Source organism: Equus asinus, chromosome 12 (genome assembly GCF_041296235.1).
Source record: "Equus asinus isolate D_3611 breed Donkey chromosome 12, EquAss-T2T_v2, whole genome shotgun sequence".
Taxonomy (NCBI): Eukaryota; Metazoa; Chordata; class Mammalia; order Perissodactyla; family Equidae; genus Equus; species Equus asinus.
The window spans coordinates 77,349,114-77,369,303 of record NC_091801.1 but is presented as its reverse complement, the minus strand read 5'-3'; the positions used below and the strand labels follow the sequence as shown (position 1 = coordinate 77,369,303).

Sequence of the window (20,190 nt, the reverse complement as noted above, 5' to 3'; positions counted from 1 at the left end):
CAATGAGGAGCAGGTGGAAAGGATGAGGGGTGGAAAGGATGCAAGCAGTGACTGAGAAGAAGCTTTGAGCATCCTCGACTTGAGCCTTGTGGTTAACGGTCCAGCAGCCCCCAGCACAGTGACCCAGGGCCACCTCCCCACCCCACGCTGGGCCAGCACAGAGCTACTCCATCTCCCCTCGGCCCACTGAGGGGAGTCTGTGAGGGGCTTCAGCCCAGCATCTGGAGATGGAAAGTCACAGAGCAGAGGCCAAGTGGGAGAGGGTACCGGGGCCACACCACAGACAAGGACAGTCATGAAGTTGCCCCCTATTGGGGCCAGGCTAGAATCCTTGCAGGCCCGGTTAGCACAGGCCATCTAATCTGCCATTGTCTCCCCAGAGGTGTCCCAAGTGACCCCAGGGCAGCCATTCCAGATGTGCTGAGATGTGGACATGTGGCTTTGATCTGACCTCTGGGCCCTCTCTACATCTGGCTTGCTGACCCCCAGCCCACATGTGACATGCATGGCACATAAGCCAAGTGATAGAGATGTATGTGTCCCACCATTTCAGCTTGTGCCAGCACTGGAGACCCACGTCCTTAACCCCACACCAAGCTTACACACCACACACATCATGCAACAACACAAACACACAACACACACACCACATCACAGAACAACACACAGACAACGCAGACACATACATACCATACAATACACACACATGCACACACAAGAGCAGGGGAGAACCATGCTTATTCCCTGGGAAGCGTCTCTCACGTCCTATGCTCATTAATTGACTCTGGCTGCAGGCCTGTTTATCATCTCTCTCCAGTGCCTGGGCACCAAATGAAGACAGATTCGAGGAAGCTTTGAAACGCTCCTAATGCAGAAGCCTCAGACTCACACGCTTTGAAGATTATAACGAGTTTTAATTCTCCTGCCCCTACCCTGGCTTTTGAATTGTGTTTTAAATATTCCTCTAAAAATGCTCTGCAGCCGTGATTTTAAAAGCAACTCAGGCTCATTGTGAGAGCTGTCATTCATTCGACTCTAACTATGTGCTGGAATGTGATAAGCAGTTCACCTGCACGATCTCGCCCACTCCCGAGGACAGCCCAAGGTGGGAGGTGTTATTACAATCCCCACTTCATAGAAGAGGGAAGAGAGGCCCAGCAAGGCCAAGGAGCAGCGTCGGATCAGAGGAGTTTGTGGGTGGGCTGTCGGGTGCCAGAGCCCACGGTTGTAAACCTTGTGCAATGATGCCCCCTTAATTGTAGGTAATTTGGAAAACGTGGAAAGGAACAAAGACGAAAGCACAAGCTTCTAGAGAATTAAACTGTTTACATTTTTGGTGGGTTTATTTTCAACATATTTATGTAAGTATAAACATGTATTTTATCTTATAAAACGGGTATACATTATCTATGTGATTTTGTATGTAGCTTTTTCCCCATAAGATTGCTCCTTTTCGAAGACTGAAAGCTGAGAGAGGAGGAGAGGAAATGGGAGGAGCAGCAGAGGGTGTGTCTTGAGTCCCTGAAGCAGTGGAACGAGAGAGCCTTGCGGACTAGTGGCAGGTACCAGTCTATACCAGGACTGAGAGAGGAAACCGAATTTCCTTAAGGGAAAAGGAAGTGGTTTGGAGTCAGAAGGCCCAGCTGTGCGTTGTGGCTCCACCCCTGGCAGTTCACGGGGCGGAGACTCTGCAGGGCTGTCCCCAGCACTCACTAGCCAGCTGTCTGATCTGTCAAGGCACCCGATCTGTGCCTGGGGTGGGGGCTCTCCCGCACAGCACAGGTCGGTTGTGAAGTGTGGCTGAGGGTCTGTGTGGAAGGGCCTGGCGGGGGGCCCGAGCCCAGCACAGGGAAGCCTCGCCTCCTCATCTTGCACTCAGACCCCTTCGGGAATTGTGGAAGTGGCATCTCACCTGTGTCAGAGCTTGTGGGTACGTGAGGCCCAGGATTCACTCACCTGACCCAGTGGAGGGGGCTGTGGGCAGCAGGTGACACCCTTCTTCCAGATGTGGAGGAGGGACCTTTGTTCACCCCACATCCGGTCCGTCAGCAGACCCATCACTTGCACCTGTAGAAGCATCCAGAAGTTGGCTCCTTGGCAGACCCATCACTCACACCTGTGAAAGCATCTAGAAGCCGGCCCCTTGGCACCCTTCACAGCTACCAGCCAGGTCCGAGCACCATTATGGCCTGGCTGTTCTGCTAACCCCTGCTGACTTCCCTGCTCCTGCCTGTTCCTTTATGGTCATTCCTAACCCAGCAGCCAGAGGAGCCCTGTGAAAACACGATCGGGCCAGGTGGCCCCTGTGCTGCAGACCACCCAACACTCCCCTCTCCATCAGGGCAGCAAAGTCCCTGTGTGCCTCATCTGGCCCAGGACCTCGTCTCCCCCACCCACCTCCCTCTAGCTGCCCAGCCCCTGCTGCTCCTGGAACACACCAGGCATGCTCCTGCTTCAGGGCATAGCACTGGCTTAGCCTTTTTCTGGAACAGTCTTTGCCCCAACAGCCACAGGGCCTGCCCTTTCGTTCCTCAGGCCTTTGCTAATAAATATCTCTGATGACCTTCCAGAAAAAAGCAACACCCTCTACACCATGACCCCCTTCTGCCTTATTTCCCCCATCACTCAGTGTTCACTGACATCTGCATCTATGTCCACGCCCCCATCTCCATCCACACGGACATCTACATTGATAGACTGTGATCACCCCACAGACTAGGATGCAGACTCCAAGAGGTCAGGGTGGTATTTTGCTCTTGCTCACGGCTCTATCCCCAGTACCTGGTGCTGTGCCTGACGTACAGTCGACGCTCCATCAATAGCTATTGAATAAAAAATGAACCGTCAGGAGGTAAATGGAGAACGAACAGCGGGACCGATAACAATGGTGTGGAATTTGGTGGTCTGGTGGACTATGTTCGTCATCTTCCCCGATTTCTCATGGCATCTTCAAGAACATTGTTTCCCACTGCCGCCTTTCGGCCCTGGTGTTCTTTATCATGGACGGCGTTGACATTCTGAGTCCCACTGCAGGGCGTGTGGGATGAGAAGAGAGGTCTCTCTCAGGACTGCACAGTGGGGAGGGGGCCTGAGTCCAATCTCCCCTCCTCCCCCTGGGGGCTGCTTGGCCACCCCCATGATAATGTGTCATGCCACTTTGAGGAAGGAAGTGGGGCACCGACAGGAGATGTGCTGAAATCCTTTTCAGCCAAGGAAAGGGCATGTCTGCCCAGGGATTTGCCAGGACAAACTGCACCAAGAATTGGGTTGGAGGCAGGATGGAGAAAATAATACTACATTCATTCCCCCCCTTTGGAACCTGCCCAGTGGCTCTAAGACGCACCTGGGTCATACTAAAAGCCAGCACCTGCTAGGCTGCAGCAGCGGACAGGGGCCAGTGGGAGCTAAGGCCTTGTCCCGGAGGCCCTGTCCAGCTGGCCCACATCCTCTGAGGGGCAGGGGGGAGGCTGAGGACAATGGGAGGAGGATAAATCGCCACATTGTAGGCCATTTGATTTCCGGGTTGGTGGAAGGAAAAGCTGACGGAGGATGTCAACATTTGTCACGGGCATGTCAGGCGCTGCATGACGCGGCAGGCAGGCGCTTCTGGTCCCAGGCAGAGATAGGGACGGGCGGTCCCCCAAAGGGGTCGGTGGCAGGGAGCAGGTGCTGGCGCCTGGGGGAGAAGATGGCTCTGACTCTCTCGTCATTTAGCTACAGCATGAATTATTAATGGACGGCTACCACACACACACCCACACACACACACACACACACACACAGACACATACACACATACACAGAGCTGAGCATCATTTTGCCATCATCCAGCTCCTGCTCTGTTCTGTACTGTGATGATAAAAATGCCATTTATCAGGGGATAGGAGGGGCACCAAGATGACACCCACTTCCCGTTAATATCCACCAGAGATGACATGCACCATATGTGTTGGGTTCTCAGCCCGCCTGGGTGCTCTGATGTAAGTGGCGGCCCTCTCCCTCCCCTCATTCCTTTGTTGATGTCCCTTGTTTTCCCAGCCGTTCTCTCTGCCTGAAGGAAGGGTTTTGCCTCTTCACTGTCTGGTGTGTCTGCCCCCCTGCAGCTCCCATGTCCCCAGCTGCCTTGGGGCTGACACTTTCCAAAGCCTGGGACACAGCACCTGGACCCGCTGCCTCTGTGCCTGGGTTGGGTTTATAGCTTCACTTTCTCGTGATGCATTGTTGAGGGAAGAGAAAAAAGAGGAGAATCTTTTCCAGCACAGCCGGAAAAAACAAAAATGTAGGGGATGCTGACTGTTTTGGAGGCAAAGTTCCAGAAAGTTCTCAAGCATTTAGGGCTGTTTCTGCAAAGGGAAGATGGGAAGCTGAAAGTTTCCATTTGCAGGTTCAGTTTCTCTAAACACCTGCCTTCCCTCTTGTCTTTGATGCACTGATAACCCTCCCAAGAGCTGAACATTCCGGTTGCTAAGGTCATCTCTCCCCTCTGGCCCCTGGATCTTTGCACCTGACATTCCCTCCACTTGGGGTTCTATTTCCCTGACCTTTTCCTTTCAAAATCCCACCTTCCTTGTTGGTCTCTGTCAAATCCTATCTTCTCCATGAGGTCTTCCTGATCTTCCTAACAGGGCGGGGGGCAGTGTCTTCCTGAGCTCTCATAGCCACGGTCAATTTACATCTCATAGACATCTCAGCTAGAACCCTCCTGGCAGTGCCCTGGACTCAGCATCATTTCCCTGTTTTGAAGCTGATAAAGTAGAAGCTTGAAGAGGCTGTGTAACATACTCAAGGGCAACTGAGCCCGGGAATGCCATCACAAGTTCCCGGACCAGGCTAGAGTTAGGTGCACAAGGAAATGTGGCATCTGCATTTTCTAGACTTCTTCTCAAGCCCACATCTTCCCGGGTCTGGGGGTCGGGCTCCTCAAATTGTCAATCCTTCAGTCTTATTTTCTTCAGTTTAAAGGAGTCTCAGGTATTTATTCTGCCTCTTCCAGGTAAATTCTCTGATTTTTGGATTTCTCCCTGTCCACCTGCTCCTTCCCAGGTCAGCCTCTAGTGTTTGGGGGGGTCTCATGATCTTGTGGTGACAGGGCAGGTGGGGTCTGCAAGTGGTGATGGTGGCACTGAGTTGAATCCCAGGTTCCTCTAGAGGCACCTGGACGCCCCTGGGTTTGGCCAGAGAGGGGCCAGTAATCTCGGTGCTCTTGGGGTCCCCCGTACCTTCCTGGATGTTTACATCTGCCCTTCATCAGCTGTGGTCCCGAGGGGTGGGGGAAATGAGGACTGTTTTCTCCCTCAGTCTCTCTCTCTCTTCCCTGACATCCCGTTAATCCCCTTTGACCTCCTACCCCCAAAAGCCAGAGGGATGGGCTTCCCTCTTGTTCTTCCTCTCCATTAGAGATTTTCCCTCCACCAAATTCTCTCTCCAGGGTGCAGGGCAAGAGAGAAGCTTAGCCTAGTAACTGTGAATGCAGATGGGAGTCCGTGCTGCCCCGACTCAGGCCCCGCTCAGCCCTGAGACTACAGCTGAGCCATTAGGAGCCTGAGTTCTGGAGCTAACCAGGCCTGGGCTCAAATCTCAGCACCTTCATTCTTCCGTCCATCGGGTAGTTCCTGGGCACCTCCTCTGTGCCAGGCTCTGCACCAGCCATAGATCCCTGCCATTGCAGCACTGGCCGTCCACTCTGCTACTTGCTGCCTTCTCTATAAAATGCAGAGAGGGGGCCAACTTCCAAGGCTCCTGTGCAGATCAAATGTGATGGGGTAGGCAAAGGGCCAGCGCTTTGGAAGAACTCCTGACTCGCCATTGTTAGTTCTGGATTTCAGTTCCTCATTGGAAAGTGGGAAAGAAGCTTCCTTGAAAGATGATTGTGAAATTTAATGGGATGATGTATTTAAAATTGAAATCATGATCTTGAAGAGATTTCTATACTCCCTTGTTCATTGTAGCTTTATTCACAATAGCCAAGATTTGGAAACAACACAAACATCCACTGATAAAGGACAAATGAATGAATATGTATTATGTATATATAATGGTGATATATATATATATATATATATGTAATGGTGAGATGTATATATATATATATATGTATATATATCTATAAAAGAATATTGCTTATCCTTTAAAAAGAAGGAAATCCTACCATATCCAACAATGTGGATGGACCCGGATGCTAAGTGCAATAAAGCAGTCACAGAAGGACAGATACTGTGTGTGCTATAGACTGAATGTTTCTGTCACCCCCACATTCATGTCTTGAAATCCTAACCCCCAACGTGATGGCATTTGGAGGTGGGGCCTTCAGGAAGTGATCATATCTTGAGGGCAGAGCCCTCATGAATGGGATTAGTGCTCTTATAAAAGAGACCACGGAGAGCCCCTTCCACCACACGAGGACACAGTGAGAAGACGGCCATCTATGAAGCAGGATGTGGTCTCCACTGGACACCGAATCTGCTGGTGTCTTGAGTGTGGACTTCTCAGCCTCCAGAACTGTGAAAAATACATTTCTGTTGTTTATAAGCCACCCACTCCATGGTGTTCCATTATAGCAGCTTGAACAGACTGAGACAGCATGATTCCACTTATATGAGGTATCCAAAATAGCCAGACCCATGGAAACAGTGGTGGTTGCCAGGGCTGGGGGAGGGGGACATGGGGAGGTGTTCGGTGTGCATAAGGATGAATAAGTTCTAGAGATCTGCTGCATGATACGGAGCCTACAGTTAACTTTATTGTGTTGTGCTCTTAAAAACTTGTAAAGAGAGCAGATCTTATTCTAAATATTCTTACCACAAAACCAAACCAAGGGGACACAAGAAATCTTTTGGAGATGATGGATACGTTTGTTATCTTGTCTGTGGTAATGGTATCAAGAGTGTATGCATATGCCCAAACTCGTCAAAACATCTACATTAAATGTATGCAAATTTTTGTATATTAAGTATACTTCAATAAGTTGAAAGTGTTTTCCTGAGAAGAAGGTAGAATTATAGACAACGTGGGTCTGGTGTCCTAGTTCAGGTCCACGAAGCTCTCTCCACAGGCAGGATGATGCTGCCTGAGGCCCAGCTTCCCCAGTGGAAAAGAGGATTCAGGCTGAACCTCAGGAACCTGCAGCACACAGAGAGCTTCCTGTGACATGTGGCATCTCATGGCATCACATGATATCACATGGCATCTGGCATCACTGGGTAGCATCATTGGCTGGAAGGTCCTCAGAGACCATCTGTCTAAACTCCCTGTTTAGCAGTGAGGAAACCAGGGCCCATGGAGGGAAATTGGCCCAGCCACACAGATGGAGGCAGAACAGGCCCAAAGCCAGACCTCCTTAGGGTCAGCTCCACCAGCTTCTGATTCACTCCCCTGCCGCCCTGTCTTCTATCACAGTGCAGGTCCTGCACCGGACCAATCGGGCAAGAATGAGGCCAACCATGGTGACCACTGGTTCACGGAGCAGGTTGGGTCCCCAGAGACCCATGGGGCAGGGTTAGCCCTTCAATTCCTTGGGAGATGGAAGAGGAATTTTCAGTTTCCAAGGCTAAAAAGCAATCTTCTTTGGGGAAGATTTATGTTTCTCTACTCTCAGGTTGGTCCATGAGAGCATTTGGCATGGAGTCCATGACTCAGGATGGCACTGAGGAGAGAGAGGGAGGCAGTGGACTTCTTCATTTCCTGTTCAGCCAACATCTGCCATGCTTCGTCCAATGCTGCCTTTGTCGTTCACTCTGCTTGGTGCTGTGGCAGAGGAAAGCATGAGGGGAAGGGAGAGAGCTGGCATTTACTGCATATCCTATATGCCCAGCCCTGGGCCCAGGTTCTCCTCTCACAGTTTATTTTGCCACAGTTCATTTGTGAAGTAGGTATGATTATCCCCGTGTTATAGATGGAGAAACTGAGGCTCAGAGAAGTTGAATGACTGCCCTTTCTCTCAGGATGGCAAGCTTTCCTCATCAGGTCTACCCTCCTCCTTCTCCACCTTGCTCTGTGTGTGCCCTATATTGTTGTAGAAAGAATAATGGCCCCCTAAAGATGTCCATGTCCTATGTTAACATACATAGCACCATATGTTATGACCATGTCAGAAAGGAAACAAGGTGGCAGATGGAATTAAGGTTGGTAATCAGCTGACCTTGAAATGGGGAGAGTATCTTGGATGCTCCTGGTAAACTCAGTGCAAACACAAATACCGTTTATGTGGAAGAAGGAGGCAGAAGAGATCAGAGTCAGAGCGATGCAATGTGAGAAAGACTTGACCCGCCATTGTGGGCTTTGAAGACAAAAGATGGAGGCCATAAACCAAGGAATGTGAGCAGCTTCTAGAAGCTGGAAAAGTAAGTAATGGATTCTCCCTTGGGGTCTCCAGAAGGAACGCAGCCCTGCTGACACCTGATCTTCAGTGAGACCCATTTTAGACTTCAGACCTTCAGAACTGTGAGATAAATTGGCATTGTTTTAAGGCGCTGAGTCTGCTGGAGTCTGTTACGGTGGCAAGAGGAAACTCATACGTGTATGACTTGCCTTCACGGGCTCCCCTGCACTCTGGTCTTTCCAGTGGGGAGAAACAACGAGAGATCAGAAGGAGGAAGAGAGGTCCGGATGGTAATTCCCCTGGCTCTGCCACCCCGAGAGGGTTATGGAGGACTGGTTGTGCCCCTTGCTGAAGGCCCCAGCTCCTGGCCCACAGCTCTGTCTGCTCCAGTGCTTGGGTGCCTCCTCCTTTGCTCCTCTTGGGCTTCAGGGCGATGATGATGTGCCACTGTCACAGCTCCCATGTCTTGCACTCTCCCTGCTTTCTCCACACCCTACCATCCCCTCTGTTGATAATCCCTTTATTAAGTTCTCCTCATGTCACCCAGTCGGAGGTCATCAGTACCACTCTGGGGTGGCCCTGCGTGGGCTCCTCACCCCCTCCTCAAGGGAGGCTTACACAGTTTTTTTTCCTGGGGTCTCCAGCGCTCTAGCTAACCCCTTTCCTCGTCCCTTCTGTCTACAACACTCACTCAGCTGTGCCTCCTTCTTCCCCTTGCCCCCAGGGTTTGCCTTTGGATAAATCACCTTTGAACTGGAAACAATTCTGATATGAGAGGGCTACTTCCTCCAATACCTGTACTAAACCAGGTGCCGAGAAGATAACTAGCCAACAGTGTCTACCACACTGGACAAAAGGTCTCAGGAGATATGTTGTGGGGGGTCCTCTGTGGGAAGACGAAGTGATGGCAGCCTTGAGGGGATGGGTGGGAGTGGAAGAATTTCCGTGGTCTCTTTCCAGCCCATCCTCGTCTCTGTAAAACAGCAGTCCTGTCCGAGGATGCTGAAATTAGGGACAGTTCACCCCAAACCAATTCACTTGGGACCAGTCAGTCTAAAGCCATTTTGTTAGCCTAATAACAAACCCAGAAGGACACAAGCAAAAATACTGCCTTTCTATAAGGATTTACTATAGGAAAACTGCTGGGAAAATCCTTTTTAAAAGTCACAAAAGGGGTTAAAAAATGATAGGATATCCAACTAGAAGGAAAAAGACCCCACATAGGGATGAATTTGAGGTGAAATGGTCTTTTGGTCCATGGAACAATGTGTACTTTGCCACGGAGCTTTCTCTGGTGATGTGGGAATGCAAATCCAGCCCATGGAACAGTGTGTGTCCAGGCTGCATCCCAGCCTTCAGGAAACTCAGCCCAGAGGCAGCCTGCACGCAGGAGCCTGAGGACAGTGTCCACAGGCTGTGGGGAGGGCCTGCGGGGCCTCCTCAGCTGTGTTGGGAGCAGCCATAGCCTGGGAAGCACGGCTGCGTGGACATCTCTCCTGGTGCTTAAGATTTGAGCATATTCTCCAAGATGCAGCTTGTATCCATCTATATCCTGTTGCCTCTCCTGCCTCTGAGCAAGCCTCCCTTACTCTCACCTGGATGACCACACAGCCCCTAACTGCCCATCCTTCCTCTGCGCTTGACCCCTCCAGTCCAATCTCCTGAGCATCCCCTGGGCCATCCTGACCAACACAAATGGAATCACCCACTCCCCTGCTTGAAACCATTTGTCACTTCCCATGATGTTCACACTTTGTCCATTGGCCTGGGGAATCCAGCCGTTGCCCCTTTCTCCCATCTCAACTCTTACTACTTTCCCACTTGCTCACCAGCCTCCAGCCACATTAGTTTCCTTCCTGTTTCTGGAACATTCTAAGCTCTTCCCTGCCTCTGTAATTCCCTCTGCCTGGAACGCCCTCCCTCCTCCTCCTCTTTGCAACACTACCTCATTCGCATTCTTTGGGTCTCTGCTCAGATGTCACCCTCAGAGAGGCCTGCCCTGACTACCCCATCTGAATAGCCACCACCACAGCCCGGGTAATGTCATCATCATCAACCAGTTTACTTTCTTCACAGCATGGATCACACCTGATGTCATCCCATTTATTGATCATCTGTCCCCTCTGCTGGCATGTGACCTCTCTCTGTGAGGGCGGGGACTTGGTGAGCTCACCTCTGCGTCCATCCGCGTCCCTGGCCCTGAGTGCAGCACATAGACCTTCAGTTGATATTTGATGAATGAATGAGGGAGTGAGTGAATCCTTTAGAACAGAGCAAGGTCCACAAGGCAGATGGCACACCCTGTCCTTGGATGAGGTGAGACAAGGGGTGGAGGATGACACTGGGCACCTTGCAGGCCTCCTTGGCCATGTCCACGTACCTGCCCAGAGCCGGACCCAGGAATACTGCAGGAGTTCCCTTAAGCCTCTCCCACAGAAAGTCCTCAACACCTTAGCACTCTTAGTTAAAAAAAAGCAAAGGTATTTATGTGCAAAGTCACTTATCTCTGTAGCACCTACTGATAAATCTTCTAATTTACGGGTGAGCTGACACCCTCGAAGAGCCAAAATCAATGTGTGTCATCGTAAATCCAAGCTGGGCCCCAGCATTGACTCATGCCAGCCAATTGATGGCTTTTCCTTTGCCCTGGGCCAGGCTGGTGCACAGAAGGGGCACTTCCTAGTGGAAGGGCTCCTGGAAGCCCCCTTCTGGGCCCAGACCCTGTCTCCCCACCTCAGTTCCTCTCACCTCCCGGACACCATCTTGGCTCTAGGGGCCGTGTGGCAAAGCCTCTCCTGTCGGCTTGGCAATATTCAACTCATCCTTCAAAGCCCAGCTCAGATGGTACCTGCTCTTAGAGGCCTTCTTGGAGTTGCCCACTTGGAATTCACTTCTCCTTTGTGTTGCCCTGGGGGTGTGTCTGGCAAAGGCTGCCATGACAACCAACCTCAAATGGTAACGAGGCATGGATTTGCCACTGCCAAAGTCAGGAGCCCTGCGATGGGGCTGTATCTCCTCCCCGCTTCCTACTCATCAATGTGGGGTGCTGTTTGTCCATCATTCATTGACTGGGCACCTACATGTGCCACTCACTGTGCTTTGAGTCCAGTCCTGGGGGCCTCACGGTCTGATCAGGAAGACAAACAAGAAATTCAGTATCACAAGTGCTCCGAGAGTGTGGAAACGCAGGGGCAGGGAGTCTATATCAGATGGAGAGGTCAGGGGGTGCCTCCCAGAGGAGGCTGTGGTTGTGCTGAGATCCAAAGGTGAGTAGGAGTTGGCCAAGTCAATGAGTAGGGAGAAAGGACTTGCCCACGTGTGCTGCTTGGTTCCTTTGGTTGGCAGGTACAGAGTCTTGCAGGCCACCTTAAGACAAGGTGGGATGCGGGAGGGATGTGTGAGGATGGGGCAGGATGACCCTCTCTGCCTCTCTCTTTCTCTCACTGGCCCTGTGGCCTTGCTCCAGCAGTGGATGTGCTTCCTTCTTCTGACCCTGAGCCCCTGACTGGCCTGATCTCCTCTACTCAGCACCTCTTGTCTGGAATTCAAGGCTTTTGCCTGTTTTTATTTTCTACTCCCTCATAACCTCAGTGCACAAAGGGTTCAACACGGCCTCTCCAAACCCGAGATGTCAGCCTCATTTCCCAAAGCTGGTCTTTGTAAGAGATGTCTAAATCGTCCTTGGTCACAGAGCAAATCAACAGCCACAAATCCCACGTAAGAACCCTGGGTTCCCAACATACATCCCAGCAGAGGAGGTAATCCAGAGCCAAGCACAGAGGAAGTTCCTTTGAGTCTTGAAGTCTCTTTTCTTTCTAATAGTCCTCCATTAAAATGTAACTGCTTCTAGGACATAAGATGATTGGTTTGTCCAAGTCATCTAATATCTTAAGAATGGATCAGTGGTCAGGGAGCTGAGAGACCAGTGTGCCCTGGGAGTATCACGTTCAACTCTCATCCCACGTAGGGTTCCCTGGAAGCAGAGCCTGAGGCAAGTGTTCAGGTGCATGTGGTTTAATGAGGACACAATCTTCAGGCAAAACTTGTGAGGGAGTGAAAAAGGTAGGGTATGTGATAGGTTAGTTTAATGTGTCAACCTGGATAGGCTGTAGTACACTAATCTAGGGGTGAAGATATTTTGTAGATGTGGTTAATATCTATAATCAGTTAACTTGAAGTAGAGGAAATTACATAACCTCAATAATGTGGGTGGGCCTCATTCAATCAGTGAATGGCCTTGAAAGGAAACACTGAAGTTTCCTTGAGGAAGAAGAAATTCCACCTCTGGACTGCAGCATCAGCTCATATAACCTACTAGTCTGTTTCTCTGGAGAACCCCTGACACAGGTAAGAGAAGGAGAAGAAGGGGAGAAGGTCCTGGGGAAAGTTGAAAGTCTATTCTGGGCCTGGTCCATAGTGGGCCTCTGGAGCATAAATCATGCCACAGAATTGTCCCCTCTTGAGACAAGAGGGCTGGATTTTTGTATGCCCATCTTAGTCAGTCATTGGCCACCTGGGGACCGGTGTATCTTCCCAGGCATGCCTGGACTACAGGGCTCCTGTGGGGTGGAATTCTCCATAGCCCTTGAAGCACCTGGGGGCTGGGTGCACCTGTGTGAAAGGGATCCAGGTGGGCCCTAACAGCATCTACTCCCCTCTTCTAGATGTTCTGGAAAGTGGAAATCATCCCTCTCATTCCACAGATGAGAAGCATAAATGGTGTGGCCAGAATTTGGACTCCGGTCTGGTGCCAGGACTAGGTATCTCCTTAGGGGGCTAGAATGAGACAAAGCCTGGTGGTCGAGTGTGTCCCAGCCTCCCTCCCTCCTCTCAGTGACGGAGCCCCTACCCCATGCATCCATCCTTGTGAGTGCCCGGCTGTGTGAGCGACATCTCTCTGCCCACAGCAGTTGTCGTTGATTTGAAGGACACTTGTGGGGATGAAACATGGCCCTAGACATGATCAGGTATCAATGTGGAGGCCTGGCTTTAATTCACTGCTCTTCCTGGGCCCAGGTGCTGTCAGTGAAGGGACAGATATGGCCCAGCCCCTGAACACAGCCAGGACTTTACTGGGCCTCCTCACGTTTCCATTCAGGAGCATGCTGCCCCCTGGCACCCTCCATGGGCCTCTTGAGGGCACAAGGGGTGTCCTCATTTTCTCAGCCTTAGGAAGCAAGTGCTTAAAGACCCAGCTCTGTGCCAGCCCTTCCTATCATTCAGGAAGCCTGGATGTTGAAAGGAGAGTCAGCACTGGAGGGTGTGCTGCTTGTTTTGTTTCTGGCTCTTTCTCTAACCTTGGCGAGTGGATTAACACCCCTGAGTTTTAGTTTTCTGTAATAGGGATAGTGGGTCCCCCTCACAGGGTGTGGCGGGGCATAGATGGTATCATGTGTGAGGTGGTAGATTGGATCGTTGGCCCCAGGTCTTCACCCCTCCCTATATGCAGCCTCATTGCCATGCAACTTTGCAGTCCCTGCCACAGAAAAGCAGAGGGACTTCCCTGCCTCTGTGCCTTGAGTTCAACCATGTGAAATATTTTAACCAATGGAATGTTAGTAGATGTGACACACAGTAGGTCTTGCTCTCTTGCATCCCTGCCATCACCAGGAGAAGAACACACCCTGTCAAGCCCAAAGAGAGTGAAAAACACATCACTCTCGGATGATCAGATAGACTGCACATCTGAGACCTGAAGCTTAACGAGGAGCCTCCAGGCCAAGCCCCACCCAGCTCCCCCAGCCCAAGGTAGTCCAAAGGTGTGTGAGAAATAAATGCTGATTATTGTGTGTCACTGAGATATTTGTGGTTGTTTGTTACACAGCAATAGCTGACCAATACATCTTTAAAAGCACTTCACCCTGGCACGTAGTAGGCACTCACAAAGGTTGACGGACGTGAGAAGGTGCAGAATGCATCTGGTGCAAAGTTCTCAGTTCTCACAAATGAATAAGCATGAAAGGAACAAGGATGATGACTCAAGGAATAAGGAAAATAGGAAGTGCTATTTTTGAGAAGAGTCACTTTTAGGGTGTCTCTTCTTTATTTAAAAAGAAAATAAGAGAAGTGATACTGGACTTTTCCAGTCCTGGCCAGGTCAGATGCTGTCTAACCTCTATCTGTCATAGCACTTACCCCCTTGACTGTAATGATCCATCTCCTCCACCAGCCTCCCAGCTCCTGAGGGTGGGGATTGACCCTTTAGCATCACTGGGATCCCCAGAGCCAGGAATGGCACCCAGCAGGGAGCTGGGTCTTCATATGTCTGTAAAACTGCCCTGAATTGAATAGTTGCGTTTGACCATTAGGATGGAAAAATTTTGTTTTAAAATTTTGCCGTGGTCCTGTATGTCAGGGAAGTCAGTCACCACTTCCAAAAGGCTAGATAAGACCAGCTAATACCGATGTCTTTGAGGATCAATGATACCAGATTTGAACAGGAAGTCCTGGGTCTATCTTCAATGAGCTGGCGCATGGTGGGATGGCAGGCATTTGGCTGTGTCTCCATCCTGTCGGTGCTCTTCTCCTGCTCCTGTCCTCATCCTTCATCCTCAGCCACGGTGGTGTCTCAGCCTTCTTAGCATCCCAGCTTCTCCGAAGCAGCCACTGGCCCCGCTCCCCGAGCCCAGCTGAGCATCAGCCCTTGGGCTCAGCACATCCACCCCCCGTCATTCCTGATCTGACAGGCAGGTTATCATCATCCACAGGCCAGTGGAGGTGGGGTCTGGGAGTCCTCAGGGCACCTCAGCCCAGCTTCAGGTGTGCCAGGAGTGAGCCTGGTGCTCACGAGCACACAACTCTCAGCTCTCAGCTTCATCCCGAGGCAGATGTGGTTCTGTGACCTGGGTTCTCGGCAGTTCCTGCTTGTTTGCAGGAACTTGTTTGCAGGTTCCTTGCTCCCCCTGCAGCCCAGGGCAGCACCTCAGCAACCCCAGCAGTGCCCTGACCACCTGGCTAGCCCCTGAAGCCTGTTCCTGAGGTCAGAATCTGACCCCTATAAACTGGGGTGCCCTCGAAACTGCTACTATATCCTCAGCCCCAAACCAGAGCCCTTGCTCAATAAATGTTTATTGAATGAATGGATGAATGAATGAAACCAGTTAGAATGCCACGGCTTCTAGAATTGCCATAACGTGGGGTGTGCTGGCCATGTTCAATCTTCCTGGGCTATCAGCTTCTAAGTAACTCAAGCCCAGATTTTCCAGGCTCCCTTGGACACTGAAAATGGGATATCCAGCTATCTTTTGGGGCCAGTTTTAAACACACTGCAGCTCCTGGGGCCAGTGTATTGAGTTTCAGCCTCCTGCCTTCTCCAAGCCCAACACTAAAGTTCCAGCCTGCCTTAGGCCATCTCATGGAGCGATGCTGTTGGTGCACAAGATGGCTGGGGAACAATCGTGGCATTGGTCATGATTTCAGTGCTTGTAGGACGTCAGGGATACGCAATCTTCCAAAATGCCTGTGAGAGGGCAGCCCACACTCAACACCAGTCAGGGCTTTATACATACCAATTTGCCCAGGGCAGCGTCATTTCAGGCCTGTTGCCCTGGCATAATTATTACTAGAATCCCCTTTAACTCTCACAAATGCCCTGTTTGGGATGATAAACGGCAGTCATATATTTATTTCCTAATATGCTCAGACATTTTCCTCATGAAAATATGTCTTCTAGTTCTCAGAGACTCTAAACCACAGTGCTCCTTCATTGCCTCTTCCAACCTTCCCTTAAGGTCTGCAAACTTCTCAGATTTTCATAAAGGTATTAGAACCGTGACTTTCCTAAAGGTATTTGAATTGTGGCAACTTGTTATGGGTGGGCGATGGTTTTCCAGCCTGGTTCTGAGTAGAAGCATACAATTCTCCCCGGTCCTTTGATCTTGTTGCCCTCGTGATTAGCCCACAGACATTTCCCAGAGCACCAGACTGGACAACAGTCAATAAGCCATTGATTAGAGCCATGTTACAGCTGTGCAAATCAGCCCCGGAAATCTGTTCAATTTAATTCAGCAAACATCCATCGAGTACCTGGTTTAAGCAAACACTGGATAACTCCAGTGGTCCTTTCTCAACTGTGAGATTTTTTTTTGTCTTTTTGAATTTAAGCCACCATGCTAGAAAGAGCTGTGTTTCTATTAACTCATTGCACCGGACGTCTATAGCTGAAAGTTTGCTTCTAGTAATTGCAGGATCATTTGTACTGGACCAACCCTCCTGCTATTAACAATTATAAGCTCTGGGAAAAATATTAAAAAAAAACCCCACTATGTGAAGGCCCTATAAAGTGACAAAAAGAGGGGATTTAATGCTTGAAGAGGGAGTCATCCTTGACTGAATTTCTTATTTTTGTAGCTTTGCACCTGAGAGCAAGTTCTAGTCGTGGTGAAAATTCAGATAGATACCTGAAGTCTTACTGACTGAGGGATCAAGAGGACTGAGTTTGGGACAACCACCACATCCTAAAGTGAGAGGGGAAATCCATAAAGGAGAGAAACATAAAGGGGCAGCTTAAATTCTGTGTATAAATTCAGCCTAAATTTTTGTCTTTAACTATGCATTCTTGAGGCAAATTGCAAGCAGTCCAGCTAAATGAAAAGGATTGGGTAGAAATTTTACTGCTGGCTACTGAAGGGGAGACAAGCTTTAAAGTTTGAGGTTGGCCAAATTAACTGCCTACTAAAATGAAAATCAATAATCTTGAGAGGAATGTAACAGAATCCAGAGTCTCTACAGTGTATCTTTAACAATGTGTAGGATAAAATTCCAAATTACTAGACACATAAAGAAAAGGAACATGCAATCCAAAGTCATCTTTTGCTACAGTATTGTGTGTAATAACTAATCACAAGAGCTTGGTAGCATATGACAATAAACAGTTATTTTTGTTTCCACATCTATAGATCCTCTGGCTGGTTCTGCTGACCTGAACTGGACTTGGCTGGGCTCACTACGTCTGTGACAGTTGAAATCTGGCTAGGTAGCTTTGCCGGTTTTGACTGAACTCCCTCTCCTATCTTGGGCCTCAACTTGGGCAATGGGGCTGATTTGGCTTCGCTTCAGTTGTCTCATCCTCCAGCAGGATAAAGGAGCAGGTTCTGACAGTAAAGGATGGAGAAAAAGAGAGTGGATGTGCACAAGGCTTCTTGAAGCCTGGGCTCAGAACTGGCACACTGGCTTTCCACTACATTCCATTACCAAAGGCAGCCACAAGGCCAGTGGGAGAGGCTGTGAAGTCATATTGTAAGGGCTTGGATACAGGAAGCAGTGAAGAATTGAGCGCATTTTTGTAATCCATTCATTACAGCCATGAAACTGTCATTCTGCCTTTGCTTGGTGGGAGATGATCGCAGGAAATACCAGTGGGGAAGTAAGGAAAGTGAGCCAAGAAAGGGAAGGCAGCAAATCAAGATGTATTTGTCAGCTTACTGCTGAGGGCAACTGGCATGCAGTTCCTCTGCAGACCTCGGCGAGACAGTGAGAAACAGGCCTTAGAGTCTGCCCATGCAAGAAGTGAGGAAACTGGAGTATTTTTCCATTGAATCCCATTCATCATAAAGGCTGCTTCTTGGGGCATTGATTCCCCAGCACATTCTTTTTGACTCTTGATACTTGGCTTGGGGGACTGTTTCTTGGGAAGGAATAGAAGGTGGGGGTTTCTGTCCAGGTCAGGCCAAAGGTGAGCCAAGACAACAAGCACGGAAGGAGAAGCAAGTGAACAGAGTCCACTAAGAAGAGGACAGAGCAGGGATTCATCAAAGCTCTGGAGAAGGCCCTGAGTACACACGCTCCACACAAAGGGATGGTTAAGCCAAGTTCACCTACCTCTCTAGGTGAGGAGAGCCCTGAGTGACATCTGGCTTTATAGTTCTAAGACAAAGTTCTCAACAGGGGCAGGGGGAGGGCGTATAAATATTTTCTGAAGTGCATTTTCTAAATATACGTGCCTGCCTCACATCCTTTATGAATTAGATCTAATTCACCCTTTTCCAATGGTGTGCTGGGAAATGTTTAACAATTGACTCCATGGGAAAAATGTATGCATATATATAGATACGTAAGCTTATTATGTATTTTACTTAAAAAAAGATGTGTGGCACACAATTTTTAAATAATAATAAAATACGCAATATTCTTTATTATAAATTCCATATAGTCAATAGATTCTCACGGAATGCTGTGGTTGATTTTTGCCAACTTTTATTGATTTTATTTATAGACAACCTGTCATTGCAAATGATGAATAAGCAGTTACAACATGAATGGTAGTTGACAGTTTTGTTTATGTTAATGAGTAGGATGAACGGGAAACAATGAAATTGTGTCAGAATTTCACTCATCTTTCAATGGCATAAGCAACTTCTTTGCTGAGTCAAACGGTCGTTTTGGAATACAAGACTATTTCCTCAAATTTTTGTGCTACGCACAATGTAGTAGCAACAGACACGATAAACTTTTCCATTAAATCTGCGTTAATGACGTTTCCTTCGTCACTTTCTTAAGTCCAGACAATCAACAACAACAAAAATAAGTCAAGCACTGATTTGTGGAGTTTGCTGATTTTTGTGGGGTAAATAATTCCGCCATGGCTGATTTCAAGCTACCGAAATGATGCCGCAGCACGCTGCACGTGGAGTCAGGAAGGGGTCCCCAGTACCATCACTACCAATTTTTCCACCAAACAGACAATAGATGCAAGTAACCTTAAGAGCACAGATACAGGACACTGCAGTAAAACAATTAGCAAGTCATGAGGTTTTAGAGTTTATCTTTGTTGTTAATATAATTTATTATAAGCTTATATAATTTAATTTTTAAGGATAGCTGGGTTTAACAATCAGCTGGCAAAATGTCTGAAAATTTAATAGTCAGGTTTTCCAGCCCCTGTGACCCGGCTCCGGTGTATCCCTGTGGCCTTTTCTCTTTTTCTACCCATAGTTAGAAATTCTAAGGGACAATGAATTTGTGGGAGAAGTTTGTCTGTTTCTCCCACGGTTGTACGCCCCGTACCTGGCCTGACGCCTGGCACGGAGAATGCCGTCAATAAAGATTTGTTCAATAAACAAAGTCTTAGGCATGTTTTCTTTCTAAGAACTCATGATTCTGCAGCTACCCTGTGAGAGGCAGTGGGGGGAAAGGTTAAGGCTGCCTGAATTTGGATCCCAGCTCTGCCATTGACCAGCTGTGTGACTTTCAACAAGTTATTAACCTCCCTGTGCCTCACTATCTCTTTTGTGAAATAGGGTAACAGTGATAGTTCTCTCGTGGGGGTATAATTGTGAGACATCAATGAGTGACTGTGTTTCAAATATTGAGAACAGTAGCTGGTAGCCAGTAGACCCCCTATTGGTATTTGCTTTTATCATTATGAGCTATATCATCTACTGGGCATCTGTCATATGCCAAGCACTCTGCTAGAGGCTTTCCATGATTTCTCTGTAATTTTTTAAACAATGCTTTAAAGAGGAAGTAACTGAGGTCCAGAGAGATGTTGTGATGTGGCTCGTTGGGGGCAGAGCTGCAAACCGGACTCAGGCTGTTGGCTCCAAAGCACAGACTCATTCCATGAGGTTGGGAGCCGTGAATCTGGAATACTGTGTTTGCCCCGTGCATCGTTCGAAATAGCTGTTACAGCTCCAGACTCTTTACATGCATTTACCAACCTATTCCAAGAGTCCTTTGTTTCATTCTGTTTACTTTAGGGGTGTGTGTTTGTGCATGTGTGTGTGACATTAGTGTCCACCAAGTGGAGTTAAAAAATGTTAACGTTTTGTCAGATTTGCTTCAGATTTTTTACATAGCAAAACATCACAGATGAAGTTAGAGTCTACTCTGTTTTCCTTCCTGGATGAGATCCCTTCCTTCTCTGCCAAGGGAAA

At 49.0% G+C, this 20,190-nt stretch overlaps 1 protein-coding gene across 1 annotated transcript in view; it reads left to right on the top strand.

Annotated features, from left to right (window-relative positions):
* Positions 1-19,368, top strand: part of ZFAT (zinc finger and AT-hook domain containing) — a 248,322-nt gene extending 228,954 nt beyond the window's left edge. Inside the window, exon 16 of the mRNA XM_070481648.1 lies at positions 17,215-19,368. Coding sequence (XP_070337749.1) covers positions 17,215-17,241 — 27 coding nt within the window. The 3' untranslated portion in view covers positions 17,242-19,368. The remainder of the gene's footprint in view (positions 1-17,214) is intronic.
* Positions 19,369-20,190: the final 822 nt, after the last annotated feature.